We start from the raw sequence: 22,573 nt of genomic DNA, 5'->3' as shown, positions 1-22,573 counted from the left end.
TGCAATGTATCTACATCAAAATAAGAATTACAATCACTTTTACATTTACCAATTATTTCATTATGTATACTCCACATTGTTTTTGTTTTGTTATCTGAATTTCTTATCTTACATTCATAGTTATTTTTTTTTGCCTGAACTAACAAATTTTCATATTCTTTTTTTGTTTCATTATACATGGTCTTATAATTTATATCATGATTTGACACTGTTAGTAATTTATCCAGCTTGTCCTTACATTGCTTTATTTGATCATTTGTTTTAAAACTCACCTTTTTTCTATTTTCTTGTCTCCACTGACATGGAAAACTTTCATTAAAAATATTTAAAAAGTTATTAATAAAAGAGTTCCATTGTTTATTGACTTCATTTATCTTTTCTTCATACACTAGATTCCAGCTTTGTTCTTCTAATACTCTCAAAAAATTTACTTTATTTCTCTCATTAAATAACCTTCTGTATTGATATGTCTGTTTGTTTACTTTTTCTAAAAAAAAGATGAGTTTTTGTGCAGTATGATCTGACGTGTACGGCTGTAAGATACATATCTCACAGTCTGTTTCATAATTTGTTAAAATATTATCAATACAACTTTTTGAAACTTGTGTTACTCTAGTGTATTCGTTTACTGTTCGTCGCAGTGAAAAAGAGTTTAGTAAAAAATCTATTTCCAAAATGTTTTTTATATTATCTTTTAGCTCAATATTAAAGTCCCCAGCAATAAATATCAATTTGTTTACATCGTACACTATTGACAATAATTGTTCTAATTTTTCGTAAAATTCTGTTATGTTACTACCAGAAGGTCTATATACACTAACCACTATTATTTGTCTTTTACTTATAGTACATTCAATGGATGCACATTCAAAAACACCAGGTTGCGAAAGATTGTTCACATTTTTCATAATTTTATACTTCAGACCAACACGACAGTACACTGCTGCACCTCCATGTTGCCCCTCTTGCCTGCAAAAGCTCGATGCCAGCGCAAACCCATCAATGCTGATAAGTTTCAGTTGCCATTCAGATTTCCAGTGTTCTGTTATTACAAGAAACTTACATTCAGGATGATCGTTTAACATTATATTTATTTTTTCTACACTATTTCCTATAGATTGCACATTTTGATGAATTAGTGATATTTTCTCTTTGTTTACTTTGTTCTCAATAATTTCCTTCTTGCCAGAAAAAAATCAAATTTGTTAATTCTCGAGTTAACTGGCCAAAAACTGGCATTATTTGCCTGCTCCTCAAATTCTAGCGGTATTCCTACTTTAAAAGCACTTTGATGATCATAATAAAGTTTTTGTTTCTCCACTACGATATCAGAATTTTGGCACTTTTTTGATATTATAGATTCTAATTCCTCCTCCCTCATTTCCGGCTTTAATCTTGAAACAAAAAACCATATTTTTCGAGGGATCCCTTTGATTGTTTCGTCAGTCGATGAACCATAGAATAGTGGTTTTCTATTTCTCGAACGAAAATTATTTCTATTTTATTCTCTTCATTAACTATGTATATTGCTTTTTACAGGTTACACTTGGCATCGATAGAAAATGGATAGCACTAAATACACTTACAATGGAAAATTATGGGAGGCAAGCTCCACCGTGTCGGACAAGGACACATTTTTTCATGCTGCATTTGGGGTAAAAACCAAAGATGACAATACGTATTTGGACAAACGGGTGAAATTTAGACGGATGCGCTGGGCGACTTTCCTGACTTACTTTGAAAATGAAGCTATGCCGCCTCGTCTTGCAGATATATTGAGTAAATGCTTGCGTGCTAGCGACAAATATGAACGGGCACCCGTAGAAGATCCAGACCAGTTTAACGATTACGTCTCTGATATTACGAAGGTGGAACACGACGTTACGACGGAAGAAATTGCCATTTTAGCGTCTCTGGAGAATATAAAAGTCGTTCTTTTCAAAGATAAAGAATCGGAACCAGTAACAGTTATAGACCCCGACGTTGAAATTCTTGGCAGTTATCCAAGTAGGGAAAAGCATAAAGGAGAAGCGGTTTTGTGCCTAAAGGGAAATATTTTTACCAGGATGAATCCCATCGAAGATCCTGAACCAAAATCTAATAAAAGCGAGGCCAAAGTCGTAGAAGTCGTCAAAGGTGCTAAGCCTAAGGGATTGGTTAAGTATAAAAAAGGGGGTAGTGCAGGCAGCGAGCGGGTGCAGTTCCAAGTCGGTCTGTTAACCGTATTTTTCCTCAACGCACTCCAAAAACTCAAAGACTGGAAACTGTCGACGGAAAATAAAGCGGCGGGAAAGTTCGACGACGCGGTTCTGGAATGGCCCGAGGGTGCCACTTTGCTGCAAGCTAAACATAAACAGAGCAGGACGAAGAAAATCACTTTCGAAGAACTGATCTCGGCCAACTCGAAGAACGGCGATTTCAGCCTTCCGAAATATTTCTTATCTTACGAAGAGATCAAGAAAACGTTCAAATTAAGGGACGTTATTATTTGCACTAATGCTAGTGTCGACGGAAAGGCTATGAAGTTTCTAAAGACGCAGAAAGTTCCCCCCGAGAGCATGCTGCATTACGAAAATTGTGACTGCGAGTTTTACACATTTAAGGACGAAATTTTGCCCTGTTTAAAAGAAAACGTGAAGAGTTACTATGAAAAGAATTCCAAAAATAAAGGCGTCGACGTATCGGTGATTACCGAAGAGAACATAAAAAACTTTTTGGGACATTTACGACTTTATTCAAATTACCCCCCAGGAAACGACGTCTGCAAAGTAACTGAACAATTACTCTCTCGCATGAAACGACTGCAGAATCTGCACGGGCAAATATCCCCCTTGGAAATTCACACCAAAATACTAGACTGGTTCCAGGAGGAAGACGGCGTATATTTAACGGAGCTTTACGCCAAAGCTATATTCTCCGAGATTGGTACTGATAAACATTGGCAACGGTTGGAGAAATATAACGTGTTCTTCCACACCGACGACTTAAACTTCCAAAAGTCTAAAAAGATGGTCCATGTTACCGTAGAAGGCGCATATTTATTGCAAGAAATAAAAATCTTTCGCGCCTTGCAGGATAAAACGAAAATTCTGTTTGTTAACCCTGACGATGGTGCCGTAAAACAGAAACAGGTGTTGGAGGCTTTTGGCCTGCCCCAGTACACTATTTTAGTCTTGGTTTGGTCAAAGATTACAGAAGAGTCTGTAATGGAAGAAGTAAGTTGCAAGCTGAGGGAAATTTTAGATAAATATGGGTATAAAAAGGTCGTGCTGGTGGCAGATTGTAACAATAAAATTCCTCACTTTGTCGGATTAAGCCCCCATAACTACGACGTCATAAGTGATTCTATTACATTCGAAGACCTGTCAGAGGACTCCCAGGAGAGGTTATTGAAGAAGGAGAATATAGTGTTTCAAGGAAAAGACGTCAGTTTAGAAGAACTGTTGGCAAAGCCAACAACTGAAGACTATGGGAAATTTTTGGATTCCGAAGTATTGGAAAAGCTGGTTAGAGACGAAAAGATCAATGTAGGGGCACCACCTTTAGGTCTAGATGAGGAAAGTACTCGATTCTACGTAAAGCGCCACTTTAAGATCATGAAAAACAGGAATGGGGGTGGAAGGTTTGCAAAGAGAAACGAAATTTTCCATGAAGAATGGATCTGCGAGATGAACGAAAAAGTAATGTTAATATCTGACGTGGCTGGTATGGGAAAGAGCACCGTTTTAGCCAGCTTAGCAGCCACAGTAAAGAAAAAATATCCCCACCTGTGGGTCATCCGGATCGATCTCAACGGTTACACGAAGGTTCTAAAGGATTTTTTGGAGAAACACAGAAAAACAATAAATGTACTGGACCTGTTAAATTCCAAATATTCAACAAAACTGACGAACCACTTGGAACGATCAACGTTTTCGATGAACGCAAAAGTGGTGCTGATGTTGGACGGGTTCGACGAAATCAGCCCGGATTACACACAACTCGTCCTAAATCTGCTCGGTCTTTGCCGGAAACAACGAAACTTTGCGAAAATATTCGTTACGACCAGGCCGCATGTCGCTCGGGAATTGAAAGGAACGTTAAAAGTAGAACCATTTACCTTGGAACCATTTACGGAACAAAATCAAATCCATTTCCTCACGAATTACTGGATGAATAATTTAAAGGTGTCTGATACAAAGAGAGACGTCTGCGAACGATACGCCCAAGCGCTGATAGACAAGTTGTCTTTCTGGGTGCAACTTTTCCACCTCGAGACAAATGACTTTGCTGCGCTGCCGCTACACGTACGGATGCTAGCGGAGATTTTTCAAGAAAAAGATCGGTTCGTAATGCCGGAGAGTTGGGAAGGCTGTAAGGAATATTTGGTTGCAGACGCTGATGAACCGAAATTGCCGGAAAACATGGATGTGGCGAGGCTGTACAAAATGTTCATAGAAAAGAAACGGAGTGTGTTTATCGAGAAAGGAAATCCTACTGGCAACACTGCAGCGAGACAGGCCCTCAACGAACAATTTGAGGAATGTCTCGTTTATCATAGGAATCTGGCTCTAGAATTGATACTGAACAAAACAAATCTTGAACTCTTCTCGTGTTATCAACAAACTTGTAACGTACTTTGCTCGGTTGTCAAATTTTTGTAACACCCTTTATATATGGTTTTGAATTTGCGGTGGTGACGGTTCGGTTCAGACGTTACTTGTGGCTGCCCCCGGTATACTACCAACTCTAAACGGAATCTTAATTCACAATTGCGAATTCTAATTTACTAGATTTATTGACGTCACTGACGTCCCTATTTGGACGCCTAATTTTATGACGACCCTTGACTACTAGTTTATCGGCAGCGGTGGTTGGCAGCCGGCGGTGGTGAGTGACGTCACAGGAACGTACTCCGGATTAAATCTTTTTGTGCGGTTTTTGTCTCGGGCGCCAGTTTCCCAATCGGTTACGTGGGGGAAACTCCACGTGAAACCTACCCTCGGTTTAGAGTAAGTACTCGGGATAGCTGCAGTGAAGAAAGTTTAATTCCAGGGGTCTGTTATATTTCTCTTAATTTCAAGCAAAGTAGTTCTCTGAGTGTAGTGTTATTTTCCTTTCAAAATAAACGGTCTTATCAGTGTAGGTCACAAAAAGATAAGCGGACCCCTTTTTTACTGATCGGAATTTTATCAACTTTGTCGGCGTTAAGAATGAATACAAACGGGAATTATATTTACTAGATTTATTAATCAGGCCTATTGAATTTGAAACAAACAAACAAAAGTAAAACAGATTCTAATTACAATTATTATTACTAACTAAAACCAGGAATATACAATAAATTTACAAGCGGTGTAAGAATGAAATAAAATGGGTTAGAGCAATTATTTGCGACGGGTTTAAAAATGCCGATACGGTTTTCGGAGCTGTAAATAAGTACAAATTAGTCAAATATCAGGACACAAAATCGGTACGGTAGAAAACGGAGTCTTTGGCGTTTGGTTTATTTAATAAACAATCTAAGACTTTACGAAACGGTACGCCAGAATAATATTCGGTTTTAAATTTCGGTCGGTGCTAGAAAGGGAAAAATAAGATTAATAAATTAGAGCAATAAATAAATTGTTCCCAATGGTTCTGAAACAGAAAAATAATTACGGGTGACTCTAATTCTACAAATAAATATCGGCGGCAGTTTCTAGCAAAGCGACGGAAATTAAGCGGAAATGCGACCAGCCAGGAGAAAAAGCCAAGCAAAGCGGTTTATATCAGGCACAAATAAGCAAACGGTAATCAGGAAAATGATGTTGTTGGTAAACAGGAGGCAAAGTCTGGACGAGGTGCGAGTTCAAATGCGGGGCGGCCGACAGACTTCTCCCGGAAGCGGTGGGTGGCCCAGCCAAACTTCGGGGGTCTATCCGTCGTTGCACAGCCGACACACAACGTCTTCTACTGGCGGTGGGTGGCCCAGCCAAACCAGCAGTTTCGGTTATTGTGCCCTACAGCGTTTATCTAGCTTGGGCGGTGGGTGGCCCAGCCAAACCTTCGCCGACAACGCTGCTGCTGTACACTTCGACACCTTCACGTCTTCTACTGGCGGTGGGTGGCCCAGCCAAACCAGCAGTGTCAGTAAAGGGGCTCACAACGTTTGTCGAACGAGGGCGGTGGGTGACCCAGCCAAACCGTCGCCGATAACGCTGCTGCCGTACGGACCTGCACTCAACGTCTTCCACTGGCGGTGGGTGACCCAGCCAAACCAGCAGTTCGGTCGATGTGACTAACAACGTTCGTCGAACGAGGGCGGTGGGTGACCCAGCCAAACCTTCGCCGACAACGCCGTGGTCGTACTGTCTTGCCAGAGTTCAAAACGGCCAGACTTGTACCATAGCAGGACAAGTGAGAATAGGAAAATACAATTTGCTTACTTATTCCGGACGGTTGCTTCTGGCGGCTAACTCCTTGGGTCGGGTGGCGGTCTCTGGTCGGTCTTCAGGTCTTCGGGGTGGTCCTCGGGCTGGTGTTGGAACTGGAGCTCTTCGAGTTCTGGCAGCGAACTCCTTGGATCGGGTGGCGGTCTCTGGTCGGTGTTCAGGTCCTCGGGGTGGTCCTCAGGTTGGCGTTGGAGTTCTTCGAGTTCTGGCAGCGAACTGAGGATCTTCGTGCAGGAACGGTGGTTTTATTGTCCCAATCCCCCCTTGACTAGGCAGGAGTCGTGGTGGGACTATGCGCGCGGCCCTCGACAGAGTGGGGCAGCGGACGGTTTCGGCTCGACTCGCGGTTAATTGCTCTCACCCAATTAAACTAATTAAATAAATAACTGGCCAGCGGCCTTACACAAATCGGAAAATAATAATGCTTCATTACATCCTCCCAGGGACTTGGAAATGAACGTGTTGAAAATAGGCATCATACAAAAAAAAGATAACGAACTGCACTTTGTTCATAGAACGTTTGCGGAGTACTTTGTCGCAGAAAGTCTAATAGAGGAATTGCGACTCGGGAATCAGAACGTGGATTTCCAAAGGTTTCTGATTGAAGAAATACTAATAGAATATCATTTTAGCGTTACCCGTGCTTTCCTTAATGGTTTCCTGTACCAGGTCGTAGACGATTTATCTTCCAAAACTTTTCAGAAATATCAACACTTCTCGTACAAAAGTACCTCCTTTGACACGCTCAGCTCGGATTTACTTCATCGCCTCGTAGAAAAAGGTCACGTGGCGATTGTTCAACTTATTTTGAAGTGCGTAGACTTCAATATTACCGCGGGAATGCGAGACCAACACCTCGAAGCCCCTTTTACAGAAAGCAATCCAGATAATATACTGAACACTATACGTACCCGCTTACGACAAGAAGGGTTAGAAATTAAAGATGCTCTTAAAGGTGCAACACTTCTCGAATCTGCCATTATGTTTGACCGTTTGGAAATGGCCAAGTTTCTACTGAAACAAGGAGCCAACGTAAAGAACGTTGACTTCACACACCTCCTTCTATCCGCGGAATGCGGCCAGTTTGATAGGTCTAAATTCTTGATAGAGCAAGGGGCAGACATCAGAGCGAAATATCCCATCCACCGCACTACTGTACTGTACAAAATTATTCAAAGAAACAACCCTGATATGGCCGCTTACGTTCTGGATACGATCTTGACGAGCGATGGTTTATATCTAAGCTATCCGATTATTCCTTACACTGCAGCTTATTTGGGCAGATTAGATATGCTTAAAAGGCTCATGGAACAAGGCCTGGATGCCAACAGTCAAGTGGAAAACGGCGAGACTATGATTTTCGGCGCCGCTCGTGGGGGTAAACTAGAAACGATCAGATATCTGGCGCGGCAAGGGTGTGACTTAAACAGTAAGGACTGCTGGAATGACACTGCGTTGCATATAATCTCAGGAGATTCCTCGCTCTTCTCCACCGCCAAACTACTTGTGAAGTTGGGGATATGCTTTAACGCTGAGAATTTGAACTCTGCGACGGCGTTTCACTTTGCGGTAGAAGCGAGTAATTTCGATTTGGTTAAATTACTTGTGAATCGTGGCACGGACGTGAATTTGAAAGACGGAAAGGGGAGTACTGCTCTCCACGTAGCCGCTTCGAATATTCAAGGGAATATCGTGAGATTCCTCGTGAAACACCATGCGAATATAAACAGTAAAGATAAAAATGGCCGCACGGTCTTGCATCTGGTTATTTCAAAAGGTGCTGCCCTTGATAATACTTGGTCTGTTAAACGTTCCCAAAACTACATACTCGCGGATCAGTTACACATTATCAAGTTCTTCATAGACACTAAAGGAGATATCAATATTGAAGACGCTAGTGGTTATACCGCGTTACATTTGGCGGCTGCGTCCGGTCAATTGGAGATCGTCCAGTTGCTTATAGAATCCAAAGCCAACGGCGATATTAGAGACAGAAATGGCAGAACCGCCCTACATTTAGCTGTTTTTAGGGGTCACCTAGACATCGTCGAATTCCTCGCGCGGCATGAAGTAAACGTGAATATTAAAGACAAATACGGCCACACGTTAATACATTACTTAGTACTTTCCACGGATCACTTAGACGTACTTAAATTAATTCTCGAAGGTGGCGGAGACGCTAATCTTCAAAGTAAGAACGGTCGCACGGCATTACATTTAGCCACTGATAGCAATAACTTAGATGCCGTTAAACTCCTTGTGGAGTTTGGAGTTGATTTTAATATTAAGTGCAGCGGTGGCAACACTGCATTGCATACGGCCGTCAAGAAAGGTTACTTCAGTATCGCTGAATATCTGATAAGAGTCGGCGCAGATACCACTGTTAGAAATCATTTCGGATGCACAGCACTGCATTTCGCTGCTAATAGAGGGGATTGGGCAATAATATCAATGCTTGGGGGAAGGGATTATATGACACGACAAATGGATACTTACAGAGATAGATCGGATTTCATCAAAATTCTTGAGTGTGGAGTAGACGTTGGTACCACGGACAATAATGAACTGTTCTTAATGAACATCAGGAGTAGAGAAAGGAAACTATATTTGGACATCGTTAAGATTCTCGTTGCGGGATGTAGTGAACTTGTTAATGTTAAAGACTTGACTGGAAGCACAGCTTTGCATTTGGCCGTCTTAAAAGGTGATTTAGAAGTGGTGGAGTTTCTTGTGTCACACAATGCGGATGTTAGCATCAAAAACTATTGTGGTCTTACCGCGGCACAATTGGCTGTTGAAAATGAAAGGCCAGACATGGTCAAGTTACTTGTGAAGGCAGGTGCAGATGTTAGTACCTGAGATATTGACAGTTGCATGGGCATCTTGTACAGTCCATATAATGGGTTGTTCCCATTTTTTCATTCATAAGAAAAATGTTGTAGTCTATCCTGTAGAAACAGTCAAGTTGTTAGAATGTGGCATGGAGGTGGTATATATACATACAACCATGTGGTCGTATGGCATTCATTTAAGAGAAACTTGGATTAGCTTAATACTTTTTGAAGGAAAATAAAAATTATATCTTACTCTGAAAATAAATTTTCCGGAGCATATTCAAAAATTCAAATAACATGTTTGGCTTTTTGAGAAACATTTTACTGTTCTTCATATGTTCTGAGTCACTAATATTATATACATTTGAGTATTATCTTTTAAATGTGATTGTTTATATCCTACCATGGGCTACAATCATGATTGTTGCTTTCTAAATTCGATATTCTGTGGTTAAAGTTGGAACAAATTACAAAAAATAGTGTATCATTTTTACATAATGAATTTTTTAACATCAGAATTCCCATCTTTCATTTTAGACAATTTGAAACTTTATTTGTCAGCAGTTAGTATAAATATCCTGAAAAAATCACCAGTGTAGGTGTCCATACTTAGTTTGAATATAAGATCAATGAGATATGAATTTTTATTTAATTGTAATATTGTTAGATATCAATTACGGTGGCATGTTTGTGTATTAATGTTTCTATGTGATTAGTTTGTGCCATTAGTCCAGATGGTATCTGTTTCAAAAAGTCCATATTTGGGTGAATCGTATATCCACGGAGATTTTTGGCTTTTTCGCTTTCAAATATCACTACAAATGAAAATTGTTCTATGCGCATAAAAAAAAGCATGGGCTTAACTTTTGGTGGCACAATATGTTAAAAAAATTCGAAAAATGTCATATTTTTCTTCCTATTATGTATCTTTTCAAGTTAATTTTAAGCGAAAATGGAAGAGGAAAAAAATGTTTGTAATTAAATTTTTTTACAAAATATGACTTGTTCCAGATCGAATGAATCATTGTAAAAATCGAAAAAATTGCCAAAAATGGGGTTAAAAAACATTACTTTCTAGGGAATTTTTTTTGGGGTCTTTAAATTGGGTATAGGACCTTTGTATTTGGCTCAAGAAGACTTCATGTTATGTAGAATCATCACACCAAATTTCATCAAAATCGGTTGGATAGATTTTGCATAATAATTTTGCAATCCAAATTTTGAAAAAAAATTTGCTATTTTTCAAAATTTTGCGCAGCAAAAATCAAGGCCTTAGATACTTGAAAATTTAATCACATATGGATGGGCTCTCAAGCTTTCAAACGCTTTTTGAAAAATACGAATCCGTCAGTTAGGAGAGCTCTGGCGCTTGTTTAAACATTGGTCGAATATTTGTACTTATAAACAATTAGAATAACTTTGTGAATATTCAACCAAATCAAATTTTTTAAGATAGGTTTTAAAAGTTATTGGAAAGACGCTTCTTTAAAAAAAAACAGATCGATTGGTCAATTAGTAGTTATAGCAGATCAAAGTTAACCGTCATTTACGCTAAGTCTACTGGGACATCCGGGCAAATTTTTCGAAAAATACAAGCATTTTTTTCCTCTTCCATTTTCGCCTAAAATCAACTCTTGAAAAGATACATAATTAAATGGAAGAAAAATATAACATTTCAAATTTTTTAACATACATATTGTGCCGCCAAAAGTTAAACCCACATTTTTTTTATGTGCATAGAAAATTTTCATTTCTAGTGATATTTGAAAGCGAAAAAGCCTAAAATCCGTGGATATACGATTCACCCGAACAGATACCGCCTAGTCTACATTTAATTTTAGATGGAATAATTATGAGATTGTTACATAGCAATTATTAATTATTGTATTATTCTGCTACCAATTATTTTTATTAGATGTTATTGGTTTTATAATTTTTTTGAATTTTTATAGTATTCTTACTCATGTTCATAACTTTTCTCCTGTATACGGATTTTTTACTGACAGGAAATTGAGTATGTAATTCCATTTTATATCTGATGTAAAACACTTTTAACATAATTGATAAAGATGTTAATTATTGAAAATGAGTGTACAGGGTGATTAAAAAGTAATTGATAAATGTTTGTCTAATTTAGTTACAAATTGAATAAAATATATTTTACTATGTGACAGTATTATTACTGAAGTTTATTCCTTCTTTAATACAAGGCGTTTAGAACTGAATGGGCCACATTTCAAGAATATTTTGTTTGTAATATGCAGTACCAGTGAATTTTCACTCATGTTTTCGAATACTCGTAACAATCCTTCAAGAAAAGTCCCATGATGTAAGAATCCAAACCCACAAGGTGTCATTGTAATGCGTTTAATTCATAGATTTGAAACTATACTATGGATGAGCGTACAAATGTGATGTAATGTGAAAAACCAGTTTTAAAGACAAATGACAAAATATATACCTATTATGAATTCTCATGAGAAAAGAAGATTCAAAATGAAATCCGTCATCTCTAAGATGTGTGTTATTAATTTCTTCAGAGTAAATATTCTTTTTTATCCTACCTCAAAAAGGGAAGTCTATTGGATCAGGAACATGAGCATTTTGGCTTCGTGCGATCCAGTGATTTGGAAATAATTTATTAATTAAGAATTTAAATTGCCGTTTGCAATGATATGTGGATCCAACTAAATGGGGCTCCACCTAATAATGTTGGAAATTTGTCAGTTCTTAATCAATTATCTCCAAACCGTTGAAGAGACAATATCAGAATGCTCCTGTTATATGGTCACCAGAACCTCCAGATTTTAATCCAATGGGTTTCTTTTTCTGGGGGAGGATGTTGTTTACGCTGAAGAAATAATACATAATATCTCCATCTCAGAGATAGAATCCTCATGGTGGGTGACGAACACCGACAGAAAGATGTGTACATAATTTTATTTATAATAATTTATTGAGAATAATAATAAGATGATAATGATAAGAAAAAATGAATGCATTTGAGATTATTAGGAATATTGTATAAAGTATATACATTTAATTTGTATGCTTTGATTTTCTTTGATTCTTATTGAAAATTTATTCAAGTCTCAAATTACAAGATATATTCTGCTTAAATTCAGTGTACATTATGTACAGTGTGGTATTTGTAAGTAGACTTTATCTTTTAAATTTGACAATTGGCCAAATAAATTTTACTTCACTTCTCTACTAATTCTACAAAAAGAAAACAAGTACCTAAGTAGTTTTTAAATAAGTAAATATTGTATTAAGTAAAAAACGCAAATAAATAATAAAAATAATTGATATTTTTTCAACAACAATCAGAGGAAGTTGTTGAAATAATATATTTTTATTATTAACTGACAAGTGTGAAAGATAAATTACATTGCTATACTACTGATTTTTCGATTATTTTCTAATAAACACTGTTAAAATCTTGTTTCAGTTAATACGGTTTTTCTTGAAAACCATACTTTTTTTAAAATTTAACAAGAGTAAAAAAAAATTTAAAATTAAATTCAGCTGTGAATTAATAACTATTTTTCAATTTGGTCAATGAAAAAACAATTTGGTACAATTTTAGGGGTGTCATCCCCAATGAACACCTTGTAGTGCTTCAATTAACTTTAAATCATAGTCAAAGAAGACTAGTAATAAACCTAAATCATGTACCAAATTTGATTCTTCTGCGGTAAAGTGTTGCAGAGATATTATTTTTTTTCGAAATTTAGGGCCTCACTTTGGGGGCTCATAACTCCTCAGGGGTGCAACTTTCTATATAGGTAAGTTTGGTTAAATCACAATATTTTGGACACCCCTACATGCTCCTGCCTTGTATCGGTTCTTATGTGGGACACCCTGTATATGGTTTGTCGTGAAACAGTATACTTCATATCTTAGTCGATTTTATGACTAATATGAGAAATTATGTGATTTAACTCGTGGTACTTTAAACTATATTTAAACTTTATTTGAAAGTTCACACATCTACTTACAACAGCATTTTTAACATCACACTTATATTTCTGAATTTCCAATGGGACTCTGTGTTTCAGTACGTGATGTACAAGGCGATATTTATATACAGTTGTATAACGGCAGTCGTTGCACCTGTACATTTGATCTTCTGAAAGGTCTTTGTGCCTTAACTGATGGTATTTAAGGCAAGACATATAGCTTGTTTTATGATCACATGAATCACACTTGTACTTTCGTCCTTTGGAAGAACTTTCATGTATCAACCGATGAGACGTAAGATGATACTTATACTTGGACTCATAATCGCAATCGCTGCATTTATACGTTTTTATTTCTGAAGGGTCTTTGTGCGCGATTCGATGGCGATAAATAGAGGACCTGTACTTCATCTCGTAATCGCACAAATCACACTTGTACATTTGCACCGCAAAGGGGTCCTTGTGTTTCAACTGATGGCTCCTAAAGGAAGACTTGTAATTCGTTTCGTAATCACATGAATTGCAGGTGTATTTTCGTGTCGTGCGAGAGCTTCTGCGTTTCGTTTGATGCCGGATAAGGTTGGTTCTATACTTTGTCTCATAGTCACATTTATCGCAATTGTACATTTGAAACTACGAAGGTTCTTTGTGCTTCAACTGGTGGCAAGTCAGGTTCGTCTTATATTTTGATTCGTAGTTACAAGTGTTACATGTGTACAGCGGCATTTCCAAAGGTTTCTTTTGCATCAACTGGTGTCATTTTAAAGAACTCTCATGCCTGGTTGCGAAATCACACGTGTCATGTGTAATTTTGTGTTACATAAGAACAGTCGTGTACTAACCGATGAGATGTAAGACTGTATCTATTCTTCGTCTCATAATCGCAGTCGCTACATTTATATGTTAACACAGCCTTTGTGTTTGGAGAGGTGACGTTTAATGCTGGATCTGTATTTTGTTTCAAAATCACAAATGTCACATTGGTACAATCGTGCTTGGGATGGGCTTTTGTGTTTTTCCTCGTGCTGAATGAGGCCAGTCCTGTACTTTGTTTCGTATTCACATTTATCACACCTGTACATCGGTACCTGGAATGCGTCTTTATGCCATATTTGATACTTCTCTAGTAACTTCTTGCTCTTAGTTTTGTACTCACACATTTCACATTTGTACACTTGCGAGATGTTCTTTTGTCCATCACGGCTCTCACTTTTGATTTCGAAAATATTTGTATCGTATTTGTACAATGCTTTACTCCATGTAAATCCTTTTAATGGAAAATTGTTCTCCTGATCATTCCTATCACATTCATTCACTGAACTATTAACTGTCGATACATGTTTAATGTTTTCTTCTGCATATTTATAGTTACCGTTTTCAAAAGTTTCATTATTCGAGTACCACAGCAGGACGTCACTGAAAAAAATTACATAATTGAAGCTAAATTTACAATATTCCGGCAAAACGAATTTAACTAAAAATTAAGCACCAAACATTAAATAAAAGTTCGAGTTTTTAAAAAATTTATATTTTTTGCACTATTTATTAAATATTAACTAATATTGGTATGTAGATACTATGAAATTATAGAATAACGCACCCAAGATTGAAGGACACAAACAATTTTAATTCACAATTAATTAAAAAGTAGTGTTTATTTCACCATTAGCAGTTTCAAAAATTCAAATTTAAAAGGTGAAATACAATATTAAACCAGTCCTTTGTTACCTCTCTTCCTCACCTTCCTCTGATTTTATCTCGACACATTCAGTTTTGATCGACATTTCCATCTCGTTAAATTCAAAGTCTTTGTCCATGTTTCCAGTTTTTGTGAATAAATCAAATGATGAATCTCCTGTTTGTCTCTGTAGTGGAACCATTACAAACACATCGAATTTTTTTTTTTTAAATACCATGCATGGTCAGAGAAAAAAAGCATGATGATACCTTGACTTAAATTCTATTGCTGCATTCAATTCTCTTCTGCAAGCATTACATATCACCTCTTTGCTCCCGCCATCAAATTTCTGAAATATAAATTTAACTAAGTGGATGGAAAATAAAAGTGGCAAAAAATTACGATTTACTACGATCTGAGTACATACATATACTGAACTTATAACCTCAATTAAAAAAAAAGTATTTTGTTCCTTCTTCTTCTTCACTTTTATGGCCTGCACCTTTGAGTAACTGGGTAGCGCAAGCTAGTAGTTCCGATAACAATTTTTAACCAATCAGGTGCTCTGTAGATGTACCGGAGACAATTAAATATAATTGTAACGATGAAACCGCAATTAGTCCTTCTATTAAAACTAAACAGATTGCAATAAAAATTGAAGAAAACCACGAAAATAAGTAAGCTTTAAAACATTTTTGTACGTTCTAGATTAATTTAATTTGAAAGTTAGTTTATGTACATGATTATAATTTCTGTTAAGAACATCTCTAGCTGTTTTCAGAAAAGTAGTTATTTACACAAATGCATCAAAAACATTTTTGTCATTAATAGCAACTTTGTCCCATGAGTGAAAAAAAAGGTGTCGTATCGATTGTTCTAAAAATTGCAGTGTAATTTTATTACATACATGCAAGATAGATTTTTTATACTGGTATGAAAAAGGATTAAAAAAAAACGCCAAACTGTGTTCTAGATCTCTAGACTCTATGTTTATCAAAGTAAAAGTAAAATTCAAAGAAAAATTAAAAAATGCAATATATAGAGCGTCCCAAAAAAATAAAGTTAGGTAACCCCCAGTAGAACTGGGATGGTCTGTATAATTGAGTTTAAAAAACAAAAAAATTAAATTGACGTAATATCTCTGTATATAACAAATCAAATCTGCTGGTATATGTAATATAATAGGTCACATACCATGATACAAATAAATTTCATATTAAACTCTCAAATTTTATTCAGTTTTGTATGATTTACAATTTTTCCAGTGAAACTATCCTGTATATTGAAAATGAGCCTGTTGACAGCCAATCTATGGACAAAGATGGTCCAAAATCTCAACAACCAAAACCTGAGGACCCTTTAGATGTGCCAAAGCAGTCGGTAGATAAAAACTTCTCCAAAGTACCGGTTTACAAATGTGATTTATATGAATACAAAGCTACCGCAGGAGTAACCTCTTACGTCACGAGTTGATACATAAAAACACTTCTGAACTGCAGTGTGATGAATGCGATTATAAAACCAAACTGAAATATAACCTTATACACCATCGGGTAAAACACAAAAATACCTCTAAGGTACAAGAGTACAAATGTGATAAGTGTGATTATGAAAGTAAAAGAAAGAGCGACATTATAAGCCACCGAATAACACACAAAAACCTTTCCGGAAGACGATCGTACGCATGTGATCAGTGCGAATGCGAATTCAAACACAAGGGCAATTTCTTACGCCACCAACTTAAGCACGAAAACGTTTCCGAAGTGCGATTTTACAAATTTGTGATATTGTGGTTAATTTAGCCAGTCACTTCTAATTTAACTGCACCTAGTAGAATCTAGTAAATTGTTGCCGTAAATTTAAATTTGGTATCTGCAATTTAGCGATTAATAAAACATACCATTTCTATAGCGGATTCAGTTTGAATTTGAGTATACTACTTTATTTGTGGAAAAAATTTAAATTGCACTGTATCTCAAATATGCAATAAGTTGTGGTACCTAAAAATAGGTCAATCTAGGTAGATTTAAAGACTTTCAGCCAATGCATTAGATATACAGGACTATAAAAATCAATGGCCAATACCATGTAAATGAAAAATACATCAGTTGACCTTTTGGAACTTAAAAACAGTACTCAATTGGTTGAATTTAAAATTCCCCTGTAGCCTGATTTCAGATTATAATTTAACAGACAATTTAAGTTAATCGTGGTATGTAAAATATGCACTATCACATTTACATGTGGTATATACTGTGTGTAGTCTAAATGTCAACTTTACCTTAAATACTTTTGTCAAGTTTGAAGCTGGAAGAAACGTTACCTGTTATGCATAATAAACTTGATGATGTGATGATGTGAATATCTTTACCACAAGCCACAACCGCTCTGTATTATAAAAAAAACTACGAAAAGTTACATTTTCATGCCAATAAATGCCACGTCAATCTTTCTCTTAGGTGACATCATCAGATATGCGTAGACTCGTCATTAATTCACACCATAGGGCCTTTCGATTTGGCAAAAATAGTAACTATTAATAGCTAATAGCAACTTAGATTTACTCTGAACTGATATTAGTTACTAATAGGTACTATATTTGCCAAAAGGAAAGTCCTCCATGTATGTAAATTTCACCAGTGAACTTTATAGTTTGATGCAAATAATCGCGCTCTGTGATCGAAAGAGATAAAAAAAACCTTAAAATACACATCATTTGTGATTGAAATTGGATATATGACACTACGTGACCTAAATTGTTTGCTATACTTGCAGTCTCGCGCCATTATTCTATGGCTAGAAATTGGCCTCAATGATTTGGGATCGAGGGGGATTATCCCTCTTTATCCTGCCTCATCTCGTGTAGGCCTGGACAGCCTTCGTAGGTGGGCCCCATCCGTCGTCTACCCCGACCGCAAATGCGGCCGGTGTAGGCGCTTTGTGGGACCTCCTTTTGTCCTGGCTGGGCCCCGCCGGCTAGGGCCCTTTCTTCTGGCGCTCTTCTTGCTTCGCCGGCTCGTCTGTGTAAACCCCGGGGGTAGTGTCATGTTTATGTGTGGTATGGTTGGGTAGGGTAGTGCGGCTATGCAGCCTGGGATGCGCTTTGCTAAGGTGGCCCTTAGGCTAGCGCGGGAGGGGAGGGTTAAGGAGGGTAATGGGGGGTGTGTATGTGTGTGTGTGTGTGTCGTTGTCTTCGTTTCTTGACCCTGGCTGTCTCTGAAACAGAAAAGGTTAGCGGGCAGGGGGGGGGTCATTGGGGTGGTCACCCAGGGTCAAAAAGTTGGTGTCTAGGTCTTTTATGTGCTTGCAGTCTATGATGATGATGATAAGGCACAGAAGATCAGTATCTGTTACGCTTCTTAGTTCTGTACATCAATGGCATCGAATGGGTGTGGCGGGAACATGTGAGGTTAGGAGTGTTTATTTTCTTAAAATTCAAATGGAAAAACTCGAAAAACCTTTCTGTTGGCTTTGCCTCAAAGTCATAAGTGAAGAAAATTTCCGAGTAATAGATGAAACTATTAGAGAAGTTCTAAATGTTCTCCTGTTGAAACTAGTAGGAAAAAACGTATGTTAATTGGGTCATCCCATGTATTTTTTTAAAAGTCTTTTCTAAATCATAGTGTGTATTCTAGAGTATTGAAGGAAACGCCATGCCTGTGGTGTGCGATTCCTGTTCCGTGAAGCTGTTAGCAGCTTACGAGTTCAAGGTAATCTGTATGGGCACCGAGGACATTATCGTTCCTTATGTTAATTCTGAAAATGGAGTACCGGTCGATTTAAGGAAGGTTTATTTAAAGGAAGAAGGTAAAGAACATTTACAAACCATATTGGAGGATAGGAAAATTTGCCGGTTGTGTATGCAGAGCGTCGCCCACGGATTCACTTCGTTAAAAGATGCACAGACTGATATGATCCAAAAATATATTCCAGAAGTCGTACGTATAGCTTATATTTAACACAATTTTTTAAATTTTAGCTGGTTAAAATAATATGATTTTCTCCTAAACCAAAAACTATATATCTGTATATCTAGATTGACCCTACTCAAAAAAACCAAAGATTGTAGTAAAACATTTCCCTAAAATCGTAAATAAAAATTTTTTCCCATATGGTGCAAATTTTACAATGGCTACAGTATAATTTTTGAAATAATCATACTTTGTTTAACATTTGCTTGGGAAAAATCAGTAAAGAAATTAGAAAATAGCAATGACTGAAAATTGGAAGCCGATAAAGCTTATATCTCCAGTGAACTGGAATTTTTTTTAAATCTTGAAAGTCTGGGAATCAAGGAAAGTTTTGTTTAAAATTTAGTGTACACTTTGATCCAAATACCTCTGAGGATGTTCATCATACATTGATAAAACTTGGACTGGTGACATAGCTAATGAAAGCAAAAGTAGTATTTTGGAAATGCTATAAATGCACTTTAACTGGAAACAGAGCCACATTTTAAAGATACATTATTATTAGTACATGTTTCATCAGTAAATGCATTCAGAGATACCCGAATATGATCCCAAATGTGACATATTTTTAAAAATTCCTTGCTTTGTATACTTCAAACTTAGATCTTTAATTTTTTAAGGCCTTTTAGTCTAAAATGGTCCATGAAAGAATCTCCTGAAGTTATATTTATATCCTGTTTATGAAATTATTTATCAAACAATGAATATAAAAAGGTTGATCTTTTGCAGAATTTCAGTTCCACGAAAGAACCAGTTATTTGTTCCATCTGTCTCGATTCGCTGAACACCCACGGCACCTTCTTAAAGAACTGCTTAGATCTACAGGAGAATATTAAATATACTCGTGACGAAAAAACCATGATGAATCCCTTCTCTATTAAGACTGAACAGATCGAAATAAAATTTGAAGAAAGCCACGAGAATAGGTAAGCTTCAAAACATGAGTATTTAAAAATAACTGTTTTACAACTGTTATAACTGTACATTTGTTTAATTGTGTCAAGTATCTTTATAGCTGCCAATAAGAAAGTCCTAACATGCAGATTTCAATAAACTATGTCATCACATTCAGGGTGAATCTCAATTGTGTACATTACAGTACAGATTAGTAGTTTATTTTGCCAAAAATTAATTTGGGAGGGAAAAAACATGCATTCAACTTTCATCTTGTATTTTGTGCCTCTTTATACTTACACAAAACTATTGAAAATTAGAAAATGACTACATATTAAATATTTTAAACAGATCTTATTAAAATATTAAAAAAAAATAGGCAATGACTATTTTCATATTAAACCGAGTTTGTTTTATTTTTGCATGATTTGTAATTTTTTCAGTGGGGCTGCTCTCTGTAACGACGACCAATTCGTTGACTGCAAAATCAAGAGCGAGATGGGTCTAAAGTCCCCAAAACCAAAACATGAGGACGTTGGTGAAGATCCTTTAGATGTACCAATGTATAGCTATTACGATCACGAAACCGCATGTATGGAGCATCATCCGATAGACAAAGACGTCTCGGAAGTGCAGTACCCGTGCGACAGATGTGACTATAAAACTAACCGCAAGGGTACCCTCCTACGTCACCAGCTGATACATAAAGACACTTCCGAACTGGATTTGTACGAGTGTGACGCGTGCGATTACAAAACCAAACTGAAGTACAATCTCATACGCCATCACCTAAAGCACAAAAACACCTCTGAGGTACCGGTGTACAAGTGTGATCAATGTGACTACGAATGTACAATAAGCAGTGATATAGCGAAGCACCAACTGAAACACAGAGATCCCTCAGAAAAGAGAATATACAAATGTAAATTGTGTGACTTTACAACCAAGCACCACAACAGCCTTTCACGCCACAAACTAACACAACACGTTTCCCAAGTGCCAATGTACATGTGTGACGAGTGCGAGTTCGAAACGAAGTACAAAGAAAGCCTTGTGTTCCATCAGTTGAGACATAAGGATATTTCCGACACACAGTTCTACATGTGTGATAAGTGTGATTATAAATCCAAGGTAAAGGGCGACCTTGCGAGGCACCAATTGAGACACAAGGATAGATCGGAAAAGCAACAGTACAAATGCGCTTCATGCGATTTCGTAACAACGCACCGCAGCAGTCTCAAGCGCCACAAATTAACCCACAAAGACATTTCAGAAGTGCTAATGTACACGTGTGACATCTGCAATTTCCAAACTAAGTATAAAGAAAACCTTTCGATCCATCGGATGAGGCACAAAGACATTCCCAGTGCGCGGTTGTACAATTGTGACGAGTGTGACTACGGAACGAAAATAAAGAGCGATCTTACGAAGCACCAACTGGTACACAGAGATCTCTCAGAAGAGCAAATATACAAATGTACATCGTGCGAGTTCGCCACCAGGCACAACGGCAGCCTCGCTCGTCACCAACTGACACACAAAGACATTTCCCAAGTGCCGACGTACCAGTGTGACGTGTGTGATTATAAAACAAAAGCGAAGAGTTACCTCACGACCCACCAGTTGAGACACAAAGACCTATCCGAAATGAAATTGTACAACTGTTGCGGGTGTGATTACGTAACCAAGCATAAGTCCGACCTTAAAAAGCACGAACTGACACACAAATGTGGTTCTGAAGTGCCGTTGTATTGGTGTGCTGTGTGTGACTACAGCACCAAGCAGAAGAGCAATCTGGTGCCGCATATGAAAAGGCACAAAAATCTGTCTGGGGGGGAATGACCGCTCTTAAAGTCGTCGGTGTAAATGGGGAGAGTTATGTACTAGGTGTCGAAATAAAAAAGGATAGGTCTTAGGAACAATTCCTTGTAGAATGTCGGGGAAAAATATCTTGCGCTCAAGAATTTTTTAATTCGAAATTTTTTTATTTTATTTTTTCAGAAATGTACTTGCGATAAGGTGAGGAAATTGTCAAAAAAAAATTCGGTTTTGCTTAAAGGAAATTAGCGAACTTAGTCTCTGTACTTTGAAAATTTTAAATCTACAGTGTTCAGGAATTTTATTTCCACAATTGTGGGAATGATTCCATGGGTCCTAAAAAAAATAATATAAGAATATTATTAATATTAACTCGTATGCCAAAATCCATATTGACAGGATGTGTAATTTCCATTCAAATGTACAGGGGACTTTACAAATACAATTTTGTAAAAAAAAAATCAAAGGACAATTAGAAAATGATTTAAAAATACACTTCTGCACTGCACTGGAAACTGGTCCACTCTAAAACCTGACTTTGCACAAAGCATGCAGTGGGCGACCGCCATGGTGGCAAAGTGTAATAAAAAATTAACACAAAAAATTGGAATAATTTCTTTCCCAAAGAAAGAAATAAATAAAATTTTATAACACCCATTTTATATCATCAAATTCAACTGCTTTTGCGCTATTGATATTATTAATTAATAAAATTAATTTATGGTTTAAATTAATAAAATAAATAATTTAACATACCTGATGTTAAAACAACTGCTCAAAATTTTGTCCACTGACTGTAAACACATTTGGATCCATCTGATTCACTTTCTACGAACTAACACAAATGTTCACCATAGCACAGATGTTATCTGGATTCACCATAAATTAAAACGATATCCATCAATTCCGAGTTGCTATACATGTAAGCTATTTGTGACACTTGAAAAACTAATGTAAACACTATCGCAACAATGACAATGTAAAATCGGATTTCAGTATTCGG

General features: G+C 36.9%; 3 protein-coding genes across 4 annotated transcripts; 2 read left to right on the top strand and 1 right to left on the bottom strand.

Moving 5' to 3' along the window:
- Positions 1-6,414: 6,414 nt before the first annotated feature.
- Positions 6,415-10,053, top strand: LOC111692382 (putative ankyrin repeat protein RF_0381). The gene has a single exon (XM_023456364.1). It carries the CDS (start codon positions 6,867-6,869, stop codon positions 9,270-9,272), a length of 2,406 nt encoding a protein of 801 aa, XP_023312132.1. The 5' UTR covers positions 6,415-6,866; the 3' UTR covers positions 9,273-10,053.
- Positions 10,054-13,236: 3,183 nt separating this feature from the next.
- LOC108913685 (RE1-silencing transcription factor A-like) lies at positions 13,237-15,347 on the bottom strand. Of its 2 annotated transcripts, XM_018719275.1 has the most exons (3): positions 15,290-15,347; positions 14,938-15,236; positions 13,237-14,625 (listed from the first exon to the last, which is right to left on the bottom strand). In XM_018719275.1, exons 2-3 carry the CDS (start codon positions 15,123-15,125, stop codon positions 14,106-14,108), a joined length of 708 nt encoding a protein of 235 aa, XP_018574791.1. In that variant the 5' UTR covers positions 15,126-15,236; positions 15,290-15,347; the 3' UTR covers positions 13,237-14,105. The 2 variants fall into 2 exon arrangements, with proteins under 2 accessions (XP_018574791.1, XP_018574792.1); XM_018719276.2 differs by lacking the exon at positions 15,290-15,347 and having other exon boundaries at positions 14,938-15,252.
- A 4,966-nt stretch (positions 15,348-20,313) lies between these two features.
- LOC108913683 (zinc finger protein 761-like) lies at positions 20,314-21,594 on the top strand. The gene has a single exon (XM_018719272.1). The coding sequence runs from the start codon at positions 20,314-20,316 to the stop codon at positions 21,592-21,594; it is 1,281 nt and encodes a 426-aa protein (XP_018574788.1).
- Positions 21,595-22,573: the final 979 nt, after the last annotated feature.

The sequence above is a fragment of the Anoplophora glabripennis genome, unplaced genomic scaffold, assembly GCF_000390285.2.
Source record: "Anoplophora glabripennis isolate ALB-LARVAE unplaced genomic scaffold, Agla_2.0 scaffold1087, whole genome shotgun sequence".
Classification (NCBI taxonomy): domain Eukaryota; kingdom Metazoa; phylum Arthropoda; class Insecta; order Coleoptera; family Cerambycidae; genus Anoplophora; species Anoplophora glabripennis.
Note: the sequence above shows the minus strand (reverse complement) of the source record. Positions and strands in the feature narration are given on the sequence as shown.